This window comes from Callionymus lyra, chromosome 16 (assembly GCF_982586985.1).
Source record: "Callionymus lyra chromosome 16, fCalLyr1.hap1.1, whole genome shotgun sequence".
Lineage (NCBI taxonomy): Eukaryota > Metazoa > Chordata > Actinopteri > Syngnathiformes > Callionymidae > Callionymus > Callionymus lyra.
In genome coordinates this window covers 7,814,931-7,834,643 of record NC_141833.1, presented here as the reverse complement: position 1 = coordinate 7,834,643, position 19,713 = coordinate 7,814,931, and the positions used below count along the sequence as shown (strand labels likewise).

Here is a 19,713-nt window from a genome sequence, read left to right as displayed (position 1 = left end):
CTCAAAAAATAAACCTGTCAACCAGTAAAAATGAGTCGAACACAAACTCTACATGGCTTATATTTGTTGTTATTATCTCAAGGTCGACCCGTGAATATACGCTAAAATTAAATTGGGCCAGAAGTGGACAACTTCTCCGGTACATATGTTAATAAAAAAAAAATTCAACCATCTATCAAGTTCTTCTTATTGCGGTCCATGATAAAGCAGCAGCAGTAACCTTTGAAAAAAATGCAGAACATCATGAAAATGAATTTCCATTTAATTTAATTCATTCATTTGTCATCAAATAGCGACGGTCACACGGAAACATCTCGTGACACTCAATAGATGACGATACCAGGCGCCCTTTTTTTTAATTGTTCGGTCGAGCGCAGACGAAATACGATTATTCAAATGAAAGTGGATTTTCAACTGCTGGATTCAACCCACGGGCGACGTCAGCAGCTGCACCGCGAGGCGTGGGTGGGCGTTATTCATCAGCATTGTGTGTTTCGCCGTGAAATCTGCGCTTCAAAGACGGTCATTATAGCCTTTTTTCAAAATGTCAGCGAGCGGCTCTCGTTAGCAGACGTTTCAATTTAAAATCAGATGTTGCCGTGGATTTGTTTGAACTCGACAGACGCCCAGAAAAAGGGCGTTTTTGTTTGATTTTGAGGCGAGCGATCGCGTTCGATCATTTAGACACTGATGGGAAAGAGAGTGAAAGTTAGGAGGGTTCAGGAGAAAGAAGGTGATGAAAGGAGGAGATTTATTGATTTTTTGGGAAGAAGCTTTTAAAGCACCGCGACGCTAATGTTGTTCCGTCTACTTAAACGTCTGCCCAAGAGGTCGCATCGGACGCTCGTTTCAAAGGTGAAACTGAAAACAAAAAACGGGGGAAAACACACTTCTGTACATACATTTAAAACATGCTTCACGTTCTAAAAACGCTAAAAGAAGAGCAGACGAAGCAGCACGTCGAAGCTTTACAATCGTGAAGATACAGCACCGGTTCATCAAACGTCGAAGTGGATTCTTCCTACAGTACGTATCGAATAGTCCTGAATGTACGCCACAGTTCAATGAAGGCAGAATCATGATAAAAAATGTATACAGACTTCATTCAAGAGGATGTGAGTCGGAGGAGATTTTTGCTACTATCCGCAATTTTAACTATAATATTAGAAATAAAGTTCATTCTTAGTTTTAAACTAAAATAAAATACCTGTATCCTTAAAACAATGTAAGTCTGGTTGTAATTCTTCTTTCAATATACAGGATGAGCTGCGTCATTAAAAATCTATTAATTTATCAGACCTCGATTAGTCATGCCTTGGTATTGTGGCTAGACGTGCATGGGTTAGTGGCGTACTGGTTATTACTTCACAGGTTATCGCAATTCATAAATGAACATTCTTTGTAAAAAAAATAAAAATGGAGAGGTTTTAAAAAGTACTGTTGGATATTTTGTTTAACATTAATATGTGTTTTCGTGCTACATGATGCATCTCATTGATCGACCCATGAAACCTTTAATTCAATTTAATTTAATCTAATTTTAAGGTACCTTAAGACACTTTACCTTCCATCATCGACAACTTCAGAAAGGGAACATTCTATATCTTCAAAAACTGAATAAAGTTTTAATTTTTTCTCACGCCCATATGTTGTAAATGTATATATTTTAATTAAAGTTTTGGGGTCACAACCACAATTTATTTGTAATTTGTAAATCTGGTCGGACGATACATTACAAGTGGCCTAAGAAACACATTTTCGAAAATACTTACCAACCTCTACGTGTTTTTGTAATTCTGAATTGAGACTTGAATTATAAAATTGTTGTATTTGGACCTTAATTCTTATTTAGTTTGACATTTTCGGCAACAGGATCTGGTTTGAAACCCTTGAATTAGACATAAAAAAGGAGACAGGCATCCATACTTGTTTGTGTTTACCCCCCCCTCTTTTTAACCCTTGTGTCATCCAAAAACAAATGTGCGTGGTATCCCTTGTGTTGTCTCTGGGTGAATGACTTCGACCACTTTATATGTATTTATTTGACCCAGAAAAAAACACAAGGGATACCTCCAAACCATTTGTTTTCAAGCCTCCGGGTCACCTTGACCCAGAGACGACACAAGGGTAGACCTCCTTCTTCGATCCGGAATGCTTTTGTCTTGTTGAACCAGCCATAGTACCAGCTCACAGATGTCTATTTTGGCTGTTGAAGGTGGTCAAGACTTTCCCAGGACCTGCCTCCACACAGGCTCCCGACCTAACCCAACCCGTTTGGTTGCAATGTTGTTCTCCGCGAATCTGTTGAAAGTCCAGTTTGGCTAAACGGCGTCCTCCTCGCCCAAACAGTCCGATAGACTGTCCACGTTGAGAACGTTGAACAATCGGGCCAGGCCGTCTCCCGGCCCCGGCTCCCCGTGACCCCAACTGTCCCGGTCATCGCTCTCGTCCGTGTTCGACTCGTACTCCGATCCGATCCCCGACTCCCGAAACCGGAGCAGCTCCAGGGATCCAAGCACGTGCTCCCCTAGAAGAACGTCGTCATTGGATGCTCCGTCGCCCGGCGTCGCCCCGCTTTCCTGGACCCTATCTTGGCCGGACGAAAACCGAAAGCACTCCAGCCGGACGCCGGTGGACCCCGGCCCGAGGGGGCTCGTGTCGGCGCCGGGAGAGCACGGGCTGGCGAGGGATGACACCCAGGAGCTCTCGCGGATCTGGTGCTGGGAGAAGGACGCCGAAGACGACACGCTGCAGGGCTGAGCTCGGAACGTGATCTCCAGAAGACTGTCCTGGGATCCCACTGAGGAAAAGACGATAGAAAAAAAGGGGGTTTGAGGTGAAGCAAGGCCACCGCGAAGAAAGATCATGAATCACCAGAACGTTCCGCTGTGATTTTAATTAACTACGTGTCAGACGTGGATGAATAATGGAAGCCGAGAGAATATCGGGGTGATGAACGAGCTGCTGTTTTGAAGGCGTGTCCGACATTAAGATGGCGTTTCACACCAACATTGGAAGATTTCACTCACTGGAGGTCAGCTGGCCGCTCGCCTTCAGCTCCAGCTCCTGGATCTGCTTCACCAGCAGCGAGATGTGTCTCAGCAGGTCCGTGTTCTGCTGCAGCAGACGCTGGACTCTGGTCTGAGCTTCTGTTCGCGCAAGAACCTCCACGGAGAGTTGCTCCTGTAGCACGTGGACCTTAAACAACCAAGATGAAAGTTATAAACTTAATTGATAACTTGTACTCCATTTAAATCTAAAAGAAATTAAGAAATGTGTTCATCAAAATCAAGGACTTAGAAAAATGGAGTCACAACACGATCTGGAGCTTGTAATCCATGCGTTTGTGTCTTATCGTTTAAACTATTGTAACAGTTTATTTTCGTGTCTAAACAAGAAGGAGCTGTCTCGCCTGCAGTTAATACAAAACTCTACAGCGAGAATTATGACCCGCTCTAGTAGAAGAACTCACATTTTCCCGATCCTTAAAACTCATTCATTTTAAAATTCTGGTTCTTACTTTCAGACCTATTCACATACATTTCTGATCCCCGAAAATTCCCTCATAAAATAGCCTCAAAGTTTTTAATTCAAAATTCACATTTTGTAACATTCGATTCAATAATAAAATAATGACCTTAATTTTACACAAAAGAAAAATTTCTTAAATAATAAGTAGGTCTATTTTTTGTTGTTGGAAAATAAAGGAAACCTTATTAACTGTATGATACACTAGTTAGCTTAGCTAGTCGTTAGCAGTACTAGCTAGCTTGGTTAATCAATATTTGTATTCTATATAAATATATATATACTGTACTTTTTTGGAAACTTTAAACCTCCAATCAAATGACAACCCTATAATTTGCAATATAAGTAATAAGTAAGAATAAGTAATGATACAAAAACGACAATTTGGGGTAACAATAATAACGATAAAATTAATAGGAATTAATGCCTGAGGTGAACTATAAATGTTTTTTTTAAATGGCTAGTCTTAGATCAAGGGGTTCAAACTCAACCACAAGGGGCCAAATCTTTGAGCAGACCAAGTTGTGGGCTGGATAACATGTATATTTAACAGGAAGTAAAATTTTGATCATATCTTTTTCCTTTTTATGAAGTCTTATATTTATTAGTCTGTTTCTTAACCTAACTTAAATATATTATCTTTATTTGTAGGTCAAGATCTCGACATCTACTAACCGTGGGCCCCATAAAATGACTCGGTGGGCCGCATTTGGCCCCCGGGCCACGTGTCATAGATTATCTTTTTGACATGCAAAGAAGGAAATGGCAGCAGTTCATACGAGTACGATTCGTACTTGTGATGTCGCCTCCTGCGCCTGCTGCTCCTGCTGCTGCAGCTGTTTCTGCAGCAACTGGACCTGCTGTTCCACGGAACACTGACCATCTACCACACACTGAGTGGGCACAGATGCTGCGAGGATGGGGGAGTTCAGCAGGAGAGGGGGGTCCTCGCATACCTGCCGCAGAAGAGTTGATTAACTGTAACTTCATGATAAAACAGTGTAATTATAAATGAATAAATCCTCAGAATAACATGCATAATATCATTGTCAGATTATACACAGCAATAAGTTGTGTATTTACATGTTTCATTTTGTTTATTGGCTTTTAATCATATCATATTACGGGATAACTGAATTAACTCGCAACAATTTCTATTAATTATTCAGTGAATTATACATTCATGCGTGTTTTATTAGATTAACTGATATTTCTGGGTTTCAGAATGTGTTCAATTTCTGTGATCAATTTAGGTATCAAACTTAAAAGTGGAGCGTCAGGAACAGAACTCGAAAAGATCGTAGGATGATAGATTTTTCCATAAATAATGTTTGACTTTTGGGGTGATTATCTCTGTCACAGTGAAGTAGTTATTGGACTCAAGTTGTGAGGAGAGTTCTAGTGGAGACAGTTTTCATCTTGGCTCAACGAACGGTCATTAAAGCTTCTCAATGGATCTTTTGAGAATTCACATGAATCTAGTTTAAAGGTTTTGGAACAGTTTCTTTTAAACTAATGGGGTCATATTTATATCCTGTGCTGCCGAGTCAAAACCAAGAAAAAGGAAAGAAGAACCTGTTAAAATGTACCTTAAAATGATAGGGAGATTTTGATAAAAAACTTAAGTTATAAAGGCAAACAATTAATATATACATTTATTTTGCCTTTTATATCAATTGAGAAGGGCTACACACAAGAAATATAACATCAAATATAAAAGCAGGATATTGGTAAAAAAAATTAAACAATAAAAGAAAAAATGCAGTATTATTTTCTATAAATTAATAAAATAATTAAAAAAAAATATTGTGAAAACATGTAAGAATAACATATGTTCACTTTAATTCTGTTTAATTTTCTTTCCATTTATTTTTAGTAACAAAAAAATAAGAAAAGTCCAAATATAAATGTAATACATTTACTTATGTATATGGAAACCTTTCCAGTGTGTCCTCTTTCTCTACTAAGATCCTAATGTATCAATCCTGTGACAGTGGTATGAAAAATAAGATCCATCTATAAAAGCTCTAGGAGTTTTTTTTCTCAAATTAAAACCCCAGAAGCTCATCTGGGAGAACCAGATCATTTCTGGAGCATGTTCCGGGTCTGCCCGGTGGCCTCCTCCCACACTTGGACATGCAGAGTTCAAACGCAGTCGCTGTACGTTCTGCTAATAGAATTTGTCGAACAGAAGACAATTAAAACGGAGGAACCGCAAGGTTCATTATCATTTCTGAGAAACACGATCGATAAGACGCTGCCAGCGATTCAAGTGGTGGATGATTGAACGTTAAACCAAAAGCTACATGCAATCTCTCTGTGAACAAAACATAATGAATTAAAAAAAATCTATTTCATTTTCTCCAGGCAGATACAGATCAAGTATCTCTATAATGAAGTGTCCGCCAGAAGCTGCCCCCCCGCCCGCCCCATTCTGTCTCTATCCTGTTGACCCCTGCCCAGATACTTCCCTGAGCCTTGGATTAGAAGAGATGCCTCTTAGCCTTTTACTGAGCTTAAAACCTCGTCAAAGATTCACCATCAACAACTGTTCTCCTGCCTCGTGTCCACCGGATTTTTTAATGTTCACGTTTGACGACTTCATAATGTTGCTTGGGAAAAATATTACTAATAAAAAGTATTTTTTTTTATTAAACTGCTTGGGCTTATTAAGAAGTGATTTTGTTTTTGTTATCTGGATTTACAAATGCTTTTAAGCATTACGTGCTTCCCAGTCCTAGTATGGAATTCATGCTAATTTTTATTGATTTTATTGTATATTTTTGTGTCAATAAAATCTTGTAAAATTAGCTCACATTTGGGGAGGTAAGCCCTTTCGAGTGATTATCTAGTTGAATTTTGATATAACATTTTAACATGCTATTATCCTCTTAAAGATAACAAACATTTGTAATAGTCATTAAAACACTGTTAAATACATGAAAAGACAGCCCAACTAGCACATTCAATATTTTATACTCATGCTTCCTGTTTAATAGTCTAGTTTATCACAATTCAGGCTTATTTCTTGGATTAATATAAGGGTAAATTAAAGTACGGCTCTGTTTTTTTTCTCCCAAAACATTGGATTTGATTAAATATTTTAGAATTATTGGAATTAGAATATTCAACTAAATAAAAAAACATTCATTTTTAATATATTGAATTTTTCTAATTTAATTATTTTTAAATAAATTCAACCTTTAACTGTATAAATTATTCAATATAATTCTATCCATAACCCTAACCACGTACCAGTCATGTCCAAAGGACCATTTGCAGCCCTTTAGCAGATTTAATGCAACTCACAGTCTCCGTTATATACTTTAATATTCAACCAGAGAAGGTAAAAAACACAACCTTAAAGGAAAACAAGTGAACCTACTATGTTTCGAAGTTAATTAACACTTGTTACCATATTTCCAGATAAAGATACAGAAGCTTTCATTGTGAAGTTTTTAATGTGTTTACTCTTGGTACGAACAGTTCATTTTTGGCCACTGCTCGTTTTTCTCTGATCAAATGTGGCCTTTCTCGACCATCAGGTTTGGACCTCCCTGGTCTATACATTAATCAAAGTATCTACTTAAATAATGATGACTCTTTCACAACTTTACGTGGTGAAGAAAGAGCTAATTTCAGAGGGACATCTCCTGATTTGGCAACTTACCTAAGTTCCTAAATGCCCAAAACAACGACACCAAAACAATTCTTCCTTTCATTAAGTAGGTAAATCGCCGATAAAGGGTCTTTAGCTAAAGTGAAATCTAAATTGTGGATCTATGCGGCTGACTTTCCTTCATTTCAGGCTCCATCAGAGGCGCTATTAGCTTGTTTGGTTCACTTCAGTGTCTTTTTGTCGATGAATTCCTCCAATGCTACATCTGTTAAATCAAGTTGCGGCTCTGTGATGAGCTTCTGATATTACAGATGATACCCTGAAATGATTTGAAGCTGCGACACTGATACTCAAACGCGTTTTTGGTGTTTAGTCAGAAGATTTCAACATCTACGTCCCCAACCTTCATCTACTGTGTAAATTGTGGGTGCAAGCGGCCGAAATGACTAATGCTGTGTCTCAAATCACATACTTCTCTTAGTATACTAGAAGTTAGTATGCATCAGGATAGTGTACGTACTAACAAGTACGCAAATTCTCAACATGTCTCAAATCAAACACTGTTGTACGCACTAACAGGAAATGACGCGACAGCTTCTTCTTCTACTACTATTAAAGATGATTTCAATCAGCTGTAGGAACACTATCGACACCTGCTGGCAGCACGTTTTGCAAGTTTGGATCAAGAAATATAAGAAAATAAATATTTGTGACATATTTACGCCGGTATCAGCACCGAAGGCTTGTCATCCTCCTCCTGCTGGAAATACACATGAAAATGCACTCTATTTAAGTGGTAGTGACGTTAATTCCGTTTAAAACCTCAACGTCACTAGGATGGCGTCCGTTTAGGGTAGATAGTGTCCACCGAACCATACTCAGTTTTGTGGACGTTTTGGTAAGACAATTTAGTGTGCATGGCGCACTGCATTTCACATACTAAGAATTGAGATGCACTAAAAATACTAAGTTTAAGTACGCAAGTATGCGATTTGAGACACAGCTTAAGGTGGCTAGGCTATCCCTTACAAAGATAAGGGTGCGAAGCGTGGCCATCTGGGAGAGGCTTAGAGTAGAGCCGCTGCTCTGTCGAGAGGAGTCAGATGATGCATCTTGGGTAATGGATTAGGAATGCCAACTGAACATGGCGCTGGTGCCAATTCCATAGGCCAGGAGATAGAAGTCTCTCAGTCTGGGAATGTCTTGGGGTCAGAGGGAAAAAATCTGGGAGTGAAAAAGCAAACTAATTCTGGTAGAGGTGGATGACGACAATGTTGTTGCAAGAAATATCGCCTTCTAACTGACGTTGAACGCAATTTGTGGAGAGTGTAAGAAGCCCAGTCATCATTCCTACTTCCATCGGAGCTTCCCTTGATAAATATACACTGAATTTTTTTGGATCGTGCGACTTCAAGCCGCTACTTTTGGTGCCGCCCATAAATTGCAACAGTTGCAAAGGACTTTACCTCTCCATCAACCAGAGCCTTGTCCTTCTGGTGAGCGTCGGCAGCCGAGGGACAATCGATGCTCTCCTCTGTCGTGGCTTCAAGGTCTGTCTCTTCTGACAGCGCGAGCTTCTTCTGGGCTGCTGGAAGCGACAAACAGAGGACGTGAGCTATTCAAGAAGCGCGGCAAACAAAAGAGCTTTGATGGAAGGCGGCACAATGAGCCGGAGCTATTCGAGGCGCCGTAATGACATCTTTTCCTTGTGTGTGGTTTTGGAAACTCATTGGAAGGAGATAGAGGTGACAGAAGGAGGACAGATGGTTTGCGCACGAGAGAAGGTAGGGTTGTGTTTTCTGATGAAGTCACCTGGCGCTGTGTCGTCGTCGGTCTTCCTCTCCTCATCCCCCTGTTTCTCCGGGCTGTGCTCGAGGGTCAGCTGGTGACAGACGTCAAACGCTTGACCCACCGTCCGCACGATCCTCATGGCCTGCGACTGAGAGACGATGGATTGTTGTGGGAGACGATAAGTCAATGTATTTGTCACAGGTCATGTGGGCCAGATGGGAAAACATAGGGAAGTATATCAGTGCCATCAGAATATTAAATGGCTGAACTTGAATGTTGAAACTGAAAAGTGTTGAAACGTTTTTTATTTAAAGCATTTACATTTGTTTTAATAATTATATATATATTATATATTACATCATTTGCATATTGAGAGGTTGTATTTAAAAAAAACAAAATAACTAAACCCCCCTCCCCCTCAAAAAACAAAAAACAAATGAATGTATTTTCCTTTACACAAAGAGTTTGATGTTATTATTCCAATAATGTAATTGTTTTTATCTAAATTTAATGAATCTGATTTTATTTTGAAACTTTTTTTGTATGCCCTTCCTGAGTTCCACCGCGCCTGTTGCTCTGACAGCAGCTACAGCTCGTCATCCAATCACCATCCCGGCAGCAACAGGCGCCAGATTATAATCGTCGTTTGTATGTTTTTACACTCTCCTCTTGGATTACAGTTCTTGTTTTTTTTTGGTGTTTTTGTCATCCTTGTGTCTGAGCCTACTTTTTGTCGTTTTACCCAGCGTTTTTTTTTTTCCCGTATCACCGCTCTCTTTGTTTTTTCAGTCTCCTTGTGTTAAGAATCAGGCGCTTAAGAATTTTGTTTGTTTTATTGGACTACTGTCATCAAACAATTTTTGGAATATTTCCGTTTTTGCCTGTTTTTTGTTGTTGTTGCATCTTCTCTTGCGACCTCTAGTCAAAACCTCCACATTCGTAGCCTTTTAAATTCAATATAAAATGTTGCCAGACTTTATTATATGAAGCTTTTAGTCACTCGTCCCAACATTTAATTTCACAACAAACTGTAAAACCATCATTATAATGTTGAAAATATCTATATTTTTTGCAGTTGCTGCTTCGTCGCTTTATTGTCTGAAAGTTTGATCAAGTAGCTCGGTATTCTTTTGGTATTGTCTGGTGACATTATTATATCAACATTTTTATATTGAATTTAAAAGGCTTAGAATTAAAAAAAAAAAAAAAAAAGAATTTGGAGAAAATATTGTTGTATTATTGGAATCATGATATCAAGCTCCTTCTTTAAAGATACAATTAATACATTTGAAAATAAAATAATTCAAATAATTTCTTTATAAATAAAACCACCTTTCAATAGAAAGATATAGTGCCTTTAATTATTCAATAAAAACGTATTAAACCTTTTACTATAGAAATAATAAATTAAAAAACATAATTTACTGCTTAAAAAACAATTCAATAAAAAAACAACAACAAAGTTTCAACATTTCAAACGAACAATAGTTAAGGATTTACATTTGTTGGCACTGATATACCTTCATAGAAACAGTTCCAGCAGGAGATTAATTTGTCTATTTAGAGCAAACAAATTCAAGTGATTAGTCATCACAGAATCGTTTAAAGCCAAGTGAATTTATTCAGCTGTCAAAACAAAAGTACTATTCAGTAGGAGGGAGCTTGATTTCGCCTTTCTAGACCAGGGTCACGAAGCGCTTCAACAATCATAAACAATACACAGTTAAAATATACACTTTAAAAGGCCGAGACACATAACACAAACAAATACAACTAACATTGATAAAGGATGATGTTTGTCACGACGTCCTTGTAGTGACTTTAGTCAATGCCATGTTTTAAAAAAGCGGTTTATTTTCTTCAAAGTACCGTATTCCTCTGCTATAAGCATGTATAATTCTGAGTTTTGGGGGCAGGAGTGGAGTGAAAGTATCTTGACATTCTATTCTATGTTAATCTTTGTATCCTTTTTCTTTTAGTTATTTTCTTTTGATCTATGCTCTTTATTTTGATTTTCTTCATACTTGCGCTTTTGTTTGCACTTTGTTCTTGTTCTGTTTTTATGAAACTTGCTGTGAACTGGAACATAATTTCCCGAAGGAGATCTCCAGAGGGATTAATGAAGTCTACAGTTTATAAATCTAATCTAATCCAATTTTTTCAGTTTATGTCAAAAACTGATTTGTGGTCCATCATTTAACCAATAAAATGTTTTTTTTATGTTAGGTTCAAACTGCAAATTCTGTTAGGATTTTTCTTTTTGACTTTGGTACCAACTTCTGTTCAAAGGGCAACTAACGTTGATTAAAGTGTTCGAAGCTCTGCTGTTGCTTCGCTCAGTTATCAAATGAGATCTTCTTGTCTCTTGTTTTGATCGTAAAACTACCTTCTAATCTGTCTCAGGCTGTTGTGATGTGTCTGATAAGACTCTCCTCACTCAGAACGAAACTCACTAATGCATCCTTCGAGAGAAAGTGTCTTTGGAAACTCTTGAAAATTCCAAATGCTTGCTGCTTATTAAGATATATACTGTATATATTTTTTTATATATATTGTTGCCTAGTTTATTTAATTGCGACATATCTTCAAGAAGACGAATGTGTTTCTCGAGCAGCTTGTCTTTATTAATGGGTTTCCTACTTTCACTCTCCCTCAGCAATTTCTCTCTTTTTGCAGTCTCACTAAATGTGGCAGAAACTACATCAAATTAATTTATTTTTGTTTACGTCGTGCAAAAACGCTGCTGCTGCTGCTGCGGGCAATCAAATCCAATAAGTCACAGCAAAGTACCCGCAGAGTTAAATTGAGAAGAACGTCTTTGTTGGCTCCCAAGGCCAAACATAAAGCTCTTTATGAACCGAGCTGACTTCCAAGAGTCCTGCTGGGAAGCAGCTTGTAGGGATGAGAATAAATCAAATCTCCTTTTATCAGATGGTCCATCTCGTCCCACTGTGCCGCGTGCTCGGCTGCAGCGGGGCGATAAAGCTGCGGGACCCCCGGGAGGTCGCGAGGCTCCTTTGACCGTGTCCCCGACAATTAGGTGGGAGTTTGCTCAGCGGTACCGAAAATTTGCTCTAAATGCACTTTAAAAAAAGAAAGAAATCCATCCGTTCCCAACAGAATTAGAATTCTTGATCCACCCTGTCTGGGATGCATGGTGAAGGGATCAAAGCTTCGCCCCTCATTATTCCTCAATTATAATTAGACTCCAAACTAAAAGATGAAAACAATCTTTTCATCATCAAGCTAGCATGTTGTGACCAAAAAACTCCTTGAACAGCATTTAAACATGATTTTAAATAGATTAAATAATACAGTTTTTACAATCAAAAGTGAAACCCCCTGTTCATGGTGAACTCAGCAGGGGGGTCAGTAACCGGCCCACCAAGAGTGTAAATCCAGAGGCTTATCTGTCAATGTTTAAAGCAGGGGTGTCAAACTCAATCCCTAAATCATCACGTGAAGACACTTTCCGTACCTACGCCACCAATTAAATAAGGCGATACTAGCAGCCACAGCGTCACTGCTATTTAAAACCTCCCCTCTAACCACTCTGCTGAGATGACGTTTGTCAGATTTTACCACCGATTCATGAAGCCCTGACAGATCCAGATGATAATTTCTGGTTGGATTCTGACTCACCTTCCTCTTTGACTTGAAGACGTTGCAGCGGAAAACGTTGCTCAGTCCGTCTCTGGCGATGTAGCTGAAGATCTTCAAGTCTTGAGCATCATGGGATACGTAGAAGATCCTAAAATAATGGGCGTAAAAGGACGTCAATCTTGAGTTGAATCTGTGAATATATCAGTACCAGGGGTACCTCTGAATAGGATCCTGCGAGACCATGATCGTGCTGTCGTCCCACGTCCATCCTTTCCTCTGTCTCGACAAGAAAACAGTGAGGAAAAACTTGTCCAACAGTAAATATCGATTGCGCGCTTCAGCGCTGACCTTTTTCTTTTTGCGAAGGATTACTTTGACGGAGTCGGTGGATACAACGATGTTGACCTTCTTCTTCTTGATGTTCTTCAGTTTAAATTCGTACTGCGGGGGGAAACAAAAGAACATTGACATATACGCAATTGAGTAAAGAAAAGAAGCTCCGACAGTTTCGTCTGTGTTTCAACTTCCAAAACACAAGGGAGCAAGACAGGTACTCCTCAGTCCTGCTCCTACTCCCTCGGCTGGAGGTCCAGGAGCAGGGAAGTGTAACAGGAGTGGATCAGATGAATAATTGATTTCATTGAGAGCACCAAACATGAAAGTGATTCAGGAAAGATCCCGACGGAGGGACACACACATCTTTTTCCTGAGATTACTTCATGATTTTTTAACACACCACAGCTCATCAATTACACATCTCCGGTGGTGACTCAGAATCCAAGAAGAGGTCACTCTACGAAAGTGGTGGGATTTCCACTTTTCATGACATTTTAATTATAGAAGACAGTCGTCTCCAACCAGTATCTGTCCTTGATGTATTTCTTCTCTGGATTACCATAAGGAAAATTTATCTAATGTCCATTATGTGATGATTCTTTTTGTCAGAAAGGTGTATTATTTTGAAAACAAAATAAAAATGTCTCTAAAGTAACATTAGTCTCAGACATGCCGTTGACTTTCGCTACATCCACACGCTTCATTCAGTCACAGTTATTCAAAATAAAACTAGTGATAACGATAAACAAACAGACTCTGTATGGGACCAATGAAATGCAGGTATCTGTAATCTTTATCTTTTTTTTCCAAAAGATAGATTTTTCACTACAGAAAGCAATTCCTTCAAACTACAAGCTAAAATAGTTGCAGGTACAAACCATGTGTATATGCACAATTGTGCATACATGGCTGCACTGATTATTGTAAAAGGAAGACATCGTAACGACAAAATAATGAAAGAATTTTTCCAAACCAAGTTTTTAATCATGGATAAATGTTTAAATCAGGAATGTATAGATAAAGAAAGACGATTGCTGCCCTGTCATGGAATGTTTTTGGTCCCAATATTTTCATGCAAAATAATGTTCATAATACATAATTTTGTGTGGGAACCTAAGATTTAAGGGAATTTACTATTTCAAAAACGTACGATTTACATTTTTTTGTCCATGAGAAAATCTATGTAATTTAATACTAGTTTATGTTCTTTGTACATAAAAAAAACAACAATTATACCACATTTAAAGAAGACCCAATATAGTATGAAGTAATTTGAATAAATATCTTTGTGGGATTTTCTGTACTAGGCTTAACTATCCATTTATATTAAATGTATGAAAATGCGTATATTTAATAATTATTTAGATTGAAACAGCAATTCAGTAAAAAAACGTTTTTTTTATTTTAGAGTCTATAATGAATAATCCAGCTGAATCTAAACAAAAAAAGAAACCTTCAAATGTAAATTACTAAATTACATCACTTTTAAAAATGTACTACGACCCATCTTTACATAAAATTGTATCTCTTACATAGAACATCTAAGCGTCAATGTTACAAGTATATTTTAAAAACTCATCATCATTGACATATTGATCTTTCTAATCAACATCCTTCATTTAACCATCTTTCGTTTCTTCTGCAGCTTCTCTAATCCAATGTTTCATCTTGATGTCATCCTGAGCAACGTCCATGAACCTTATTGTTGTTCTTCCTCTTCTCTCTCTATCGCACAAACAACAACATACCTTACTTTTCTGCTATCAAGATTAGAAACCGACAAGGAGAAATAAAACAACATTCTCAAAGTGTTTCCATCTGAAAATATGTCTGATGATTGATCAAAGCAGCCTTGACATTATAAACTGCAGGTTTTTTTTTCATTCACTTCATCAGCCGCTCTCTCTTATCTAGCGCCGCTATGAAGGCTAATGAAGCGTCTCATTTAAAAGTCAACAATCATCAGGACGCAGACAATTTAGCTTATTAGCATGTGTGATCCGCCGGGTAACCTTTGTTTATAAGACTCCTACATCTTGTCATGTCCTCTTAATCCTCTCATCCATCTTCCCGTGGCGTGGGCGTGTTTTCTCCACCAGCGTTCGGGAGTGAAAGGCTCCGGACGAAGGACACAACCTCCATCTTGTTGTCCTTCGTATTAGAAATTCCACGCAGGAAGATATCGGCCACAGATGGCGGAACATCCGTTTTTCACACACTCGGCTGTCAGAGGTAGACGTTACTCATTTGACCGGGCATGAAAAATGACATTCTTTAGGAAAACAAACCAAGTTAGACCAACATTTGTCAACAAGATCCTTTAAATCAAATAAATCTTATCTTAGTTTGTCTTAAAATAGACATTAAAATAGATTTCTATAAACTGAAGAATTGAAAAAATTGAAGACGCATTGCAAATAAATTACTTTAAATAATTACTGAATAAATACATAAATCAAAGTTGATCGTTTCAAATAAACGTTTTTGCTTTTAGATGTACCAACAACAACATGCACCTCTGTAAGTGTATTTAATATTCTAAAAATAAAAAAAATGCATAAAGTTTTGCACATTTGACAAGGAAATTCAAAGAGATGTATTTTTTCACTACAGAAAGCAGGTGTATATGCGTAATTGTGCATTTATGGCTGCACTGATTACAGTGAAAGAAAGACATTTTAACAACAATAAAAATGTAAGAAGTTGCCAAAACCAAGTTTTTTATCTTGCATAAATGATTAATATAAAATACTTTTTTCCCAATATTTTCGTGCTTATTAATGTTTGTGGTACATCATTTTGTGCAGGTGTTTGAACTGATTTACAAAGCTTGTGCGTACAATTTCCAAAAAAAGGGAATGGTTTTGTCGCTTTTATTTATTTATTTTTTTTTATTTTCTTGACGCCAACCTTTCCATCTGGAGCAACAAAACTGATTAAGCTCCAATGCATCTACAGCAGGAGCCAATTACATCAACCTGTCAATACAATTTTTGTTGTATCTTCACTGTCAAATGTGTCATTGAGGGAAAATGACTGCATTGCCCAATTGCACTGACAGTCTATCCAAGCAGGCTATCAACGATAAGAATGTGACTAGAGTTCATTAGCGAAAAATCTTTTTACGTTTCCAAATAAATGCATTTCAAGTTTCTTCTTTCAGTGTTGCAAATTTTTCTATGGACTATAATCACTGCAGCCATCCGTGCACAATTACACTTACGTTAACATTTTCATTTTCAACAAAAATAAGACCATTTTTCTCTCACACAAGGTTGTTTAAGTATTTTTTAATCTAATCTATGTCAAAATTGAGTGAGGAAAAAAACCTGGATACACTTTTGAGTCAGCAATTCCAAGATCACTTGCTGAAGCAACATACATGACCGTTTAACAGCGAGGATTTAGAGCTGTCTGTCAGTGAGGATGTGGTTGACCTTCTGGCGACGATAACTTGTGTTGTTAGATTCGATGACACGCTGCTAAATCCTTTGCTTCTGGGCCACTGCAGTGAGAGGTAATGACAGGACATCAGCGCTGGCCCTGCCAAGAGTGAAGGCACCTCCAGAGATGCCGTTTTACTTAATAGTGCCTCACATCCATCAGCTGCCAGCTGCACTTGCTGCAAACTCAGAGCTGCTGCATAAAAGTCTGTGATTTAAAAGCGCTGCAGAGGACAGAGAGGACCTCTGCGATGTATGCAGCCGGCTCAAAGTGACTATGATTCTTCTCTGAAAACAATCGTTCAACGTCTTACTCTGATTCTTCTCATGGCTGCGACGATCTCCATACGGCTGCCGGGTCGGCCCACCTCCAGGCTGCCGATGTACTGCCAAAAACACAAAAGCACAACATCATAAATCATCCGGTGTCTTCTTTTTTCAAAAGCAAAAACAGATTGCTGGTTGCTTTCTTGTAGCCTTTTTCCATCAATGAATGTAGACTTGGATATAAACGAATGTGCACATTTAAAACAAAAAACACGTTACAAAAAAACATAATAACAATAATAGAAACAAGTTAAACATAATAAAGGAAAAACAAAAAACATATTTAAACTTTTTAATCAACAATTTTTATTAAGATTTAGCATTTTTTTTGTATGTCAAAGTGCTTATATTATTATATTTAATAATATTTAAAGGGGTTAACACCTTAATAAGCGATAATAAGTCAAGTTTGTGTTGGTTGAAACCTTTGGAGTAGGATGATAAACGGCTTGACAAAGGGCCATGAAGATGTAAGAGCGAACTAACAGCTCTGTGCTTCCGAAAGATTTTGGATAGACATGTAAACTCTGTCTTGTTCTTTCTCCCTTGTACAAGTAAAACACGTGACTTTAAACCAGATATGATTTCTATTCTTTAGGTTAAAAACATGACATTTGTATGGACACCAGACAAGCATCAAGGCACATAAACCATCCAATCACTCTCGGACCGAAACAAGAACACCCCCCCTTCCAAAGAGCCAAAATAAATACATCAATGGATAGAAAAAAATCCCATCTGCAATAAAAAGTGATCAAGCGTTGTCAATAAACAGATCTGACTAAGACATTCCGAAGATTAATGCAATTTTCTAATTGAATAACCAATTTATAGTGAAGAAACTAAGTAAAATTAACAGATAAATAAAGTTATTCATTCATTTTCTGCTAGTAATTGCCTAATGTGGACAATTTCCTTATTAACTTCTATATGTTTTTGGACTGTGGGAGGAAACCGGAGTGCTCGGAGGAAACCAACGCAACACGGGTAGAACATACAAACTCCAAAGAGAAAGGTCACCAGAAATAACATTTCAAAAGGGAAAATATCAAAGTTACGAAGACCCGGAATATCTTATTGATGTTCCTCGTTCTATAAGTACCACCCGCCACATGGCGAGACGTGTCTTATCTTCATTTATTTTAATTTAGGAATGATTCATGAAGAGATTTTTTTTAAAGATTATCCAGGAATGGTATTATGTTGTGCAAGAAAAACCTATTAAGAATCCTTAAAGCAAAGACACTTTGCTGTCGATGATACTCGGACATACAGGAAGTGATTCATTGTATTGATGAGCAGTTAAAAGGCCTCGTTTACAAGTGGATGTTTAGAGAAAATGTTAGTTTCAAAGCTTGATCCTGTGAGTTATTCAGTAATTCTTTTAGTTCTTCTTTGGCTTCTTGTCTCTCAATAGATCACCTGGTCACCAATCCATGAAATAATAATAAACAAATACATGATAATAAACCGCCAATGAGCAGATGAAGTGATAATAGTTGTTCCTTCTGTGCTTTTATTTAATTAAAACTTACGCAAATCGCTTATTTTGTTCAGATCCCGCAACAAAACCGCACCGGATCCAGAACTTTTCCTCACTAATCTCATAGCAACGAACACGCTCAATAAATGAACAACGTCACCTGGTGGATCAACTTAAGAACTACAGTAATGAACATTAACCAAGTGACTCAACAAAGAAACGAAAGAAATAAAATAAAAATATCTTCAGGGCTTCGTACAAAGTAACCATTAACAAAACATAAGCAAAGTACAATCAAGTGGAATAAATATGTTCATAAAAACATTTGTTCTTACAATAAAGACCAGATAGTTCAATTCGAAGGGCCACGTTAAGCCCGTGACCCCCACTTTGACAGGCTCTCATTTAACTTCCAGAGTTATGTCAACTTTATCTTTCAAACATAGTCGACGAAAACGTTTATTCATGTCAACATCCTTCTCTTAAAATGTAGATTCAACTCTACAGAAAAGGTCCAGTGAACTCTTGGCTTCAAGATGCCTCAGACGAGGGTCCTACCTTCGCCTCGAAGCAGACCCCATGCTGGAACACCTCCTCGTTGTGCATGGGGATCCTCAGGTCGTGGACGTCATCCACCAGGTTGTACTTGGTCACTCCGGGCATCGCTGGCTCTCCTTCCGCGCGGAAGATCTCGGCAGGTCTGGACCAGACTGATCGATGGATGGAGCTGAGAGCACCCACCGGTGTTTACTAACTGAGGCGGTGCGTGACGGTGGACGCGACGCCGATGACGCACAGATGTGGACACGTGACTCGGGGGGGGGGAAAAACGGCGCAGGTTCCTTCCGATCAAAAACGTGATCGATTATCCCAGGGGTCCCGGTGGGTGGCGGTGAGTTCCAGTCGCGATCCAGGATGGAGAGAAATCCTCCTCCTCGTCATCATCAGGAGCTAGAGACATCTAGTGGCGCCGCAGGGGAGCGCACGTCTTTAAACCAGTGCCACCCAGCGGATTTATTTAAACAAAGTTTGAAATTATGTTTGGTAAATATAATCTTAAACTCAATCATATATTTTTTATATTTCACCTCTATTAAATTTGTATCGAAACATCACTTTAAATACTTAATCATAAACATAATTTAAACGGTTTTGTAAGAAATGATAATCGATATTAAGAGCGATCAATATTAAGAGCTTTTTAAACTTTCATCTCAGACAATAACACAACTTCATAATAATAATAATAATAATAAATGTAATTTTAATAGCAAAATTATTTATTAGTGTATCAAGAAAATAATGATCGTATTTATTACAAGTAACTTAGTGAGCTCACTTTTAGAAGTATCCAGCAGGGGGCAGCAAAGTACCACCAGGATTAGCTCCTCAAACTTTAATATTAAAATCAAATATTCACTTAACATGCTGTCGCACACCTTCATCTCTGTTTCCTCTTCCACTGTTGAACCTTTCGTCTGTGGGTCTATAAAGAAACGCTCCTCTGATTATACAACATGGGTGTTTCCTTCCGTCGAGACACTTTAGATTCCTTTTTCAATTTCAATGCTCAAGTATTTCTC

General features: G+C 38.1%; 1 protein-coding gene across 1 annotated transcript; it reads right to left on the bottom strand.

Annotated features, from left to right (window-relative positions):
• Positions 1–359: 359 nt before the first annotated feature.
• LOC148063433 (carboxyl-terminal PDZ ligand of neuronal nitric oxide synthase protein-like) lies at positions 360–19,021 on the bottom strand. Its single transcript, XM_087811674.1, has 10 exons — positions 18,689–19,021; positions 16,635–16,706; positions 12,890–12,982; positions 12,759–12,817; positions 12,581–12,689; positions 8,960–9,086; positions 8,614–8,735; positions 4,323–4,484; positions 3,030–3,198; positions 360–2,800 (listed from the first exon to the last, which is right to left on the bottom strand). Exons 1-10 carry the CDS (start codon positions 18,791–18,793, stop codon positions 2,322–2,324), a joined length of 1,497 nt encoding a protein of 498 aa, XP_087667800.1. The 5' UTR covers positions 18,794–19,021; the 3' UTR covers positions 360–2,321.
• Between the last annotated feature and the right edge of the window lie 692 nt (positions 19,022–19,713).

Coding starts and splice junctions, on each gene's coding strand:
- LOC148063433 (XM_087811674.1), bottom strand. CDS start 18,793: ATGCCCGGAGTGACCAAGTACAACCTGGTGGATGACGTCCACGACCTG. Junction 12,690..12,758: donor TCGCAGGATCCTATTCAGAG/GTACCCCTGGTA, acceptor CCATTATTTTAG/GATCTTCTACGTATCCCATG. Junction 9,087..12,580: donor TCTTCAAGTCAAAGAGGAAG/GTGAGTCAGAAT, acceptor ATCGTCTCTCAG/TCGCAGGCCATGAGGATCGT.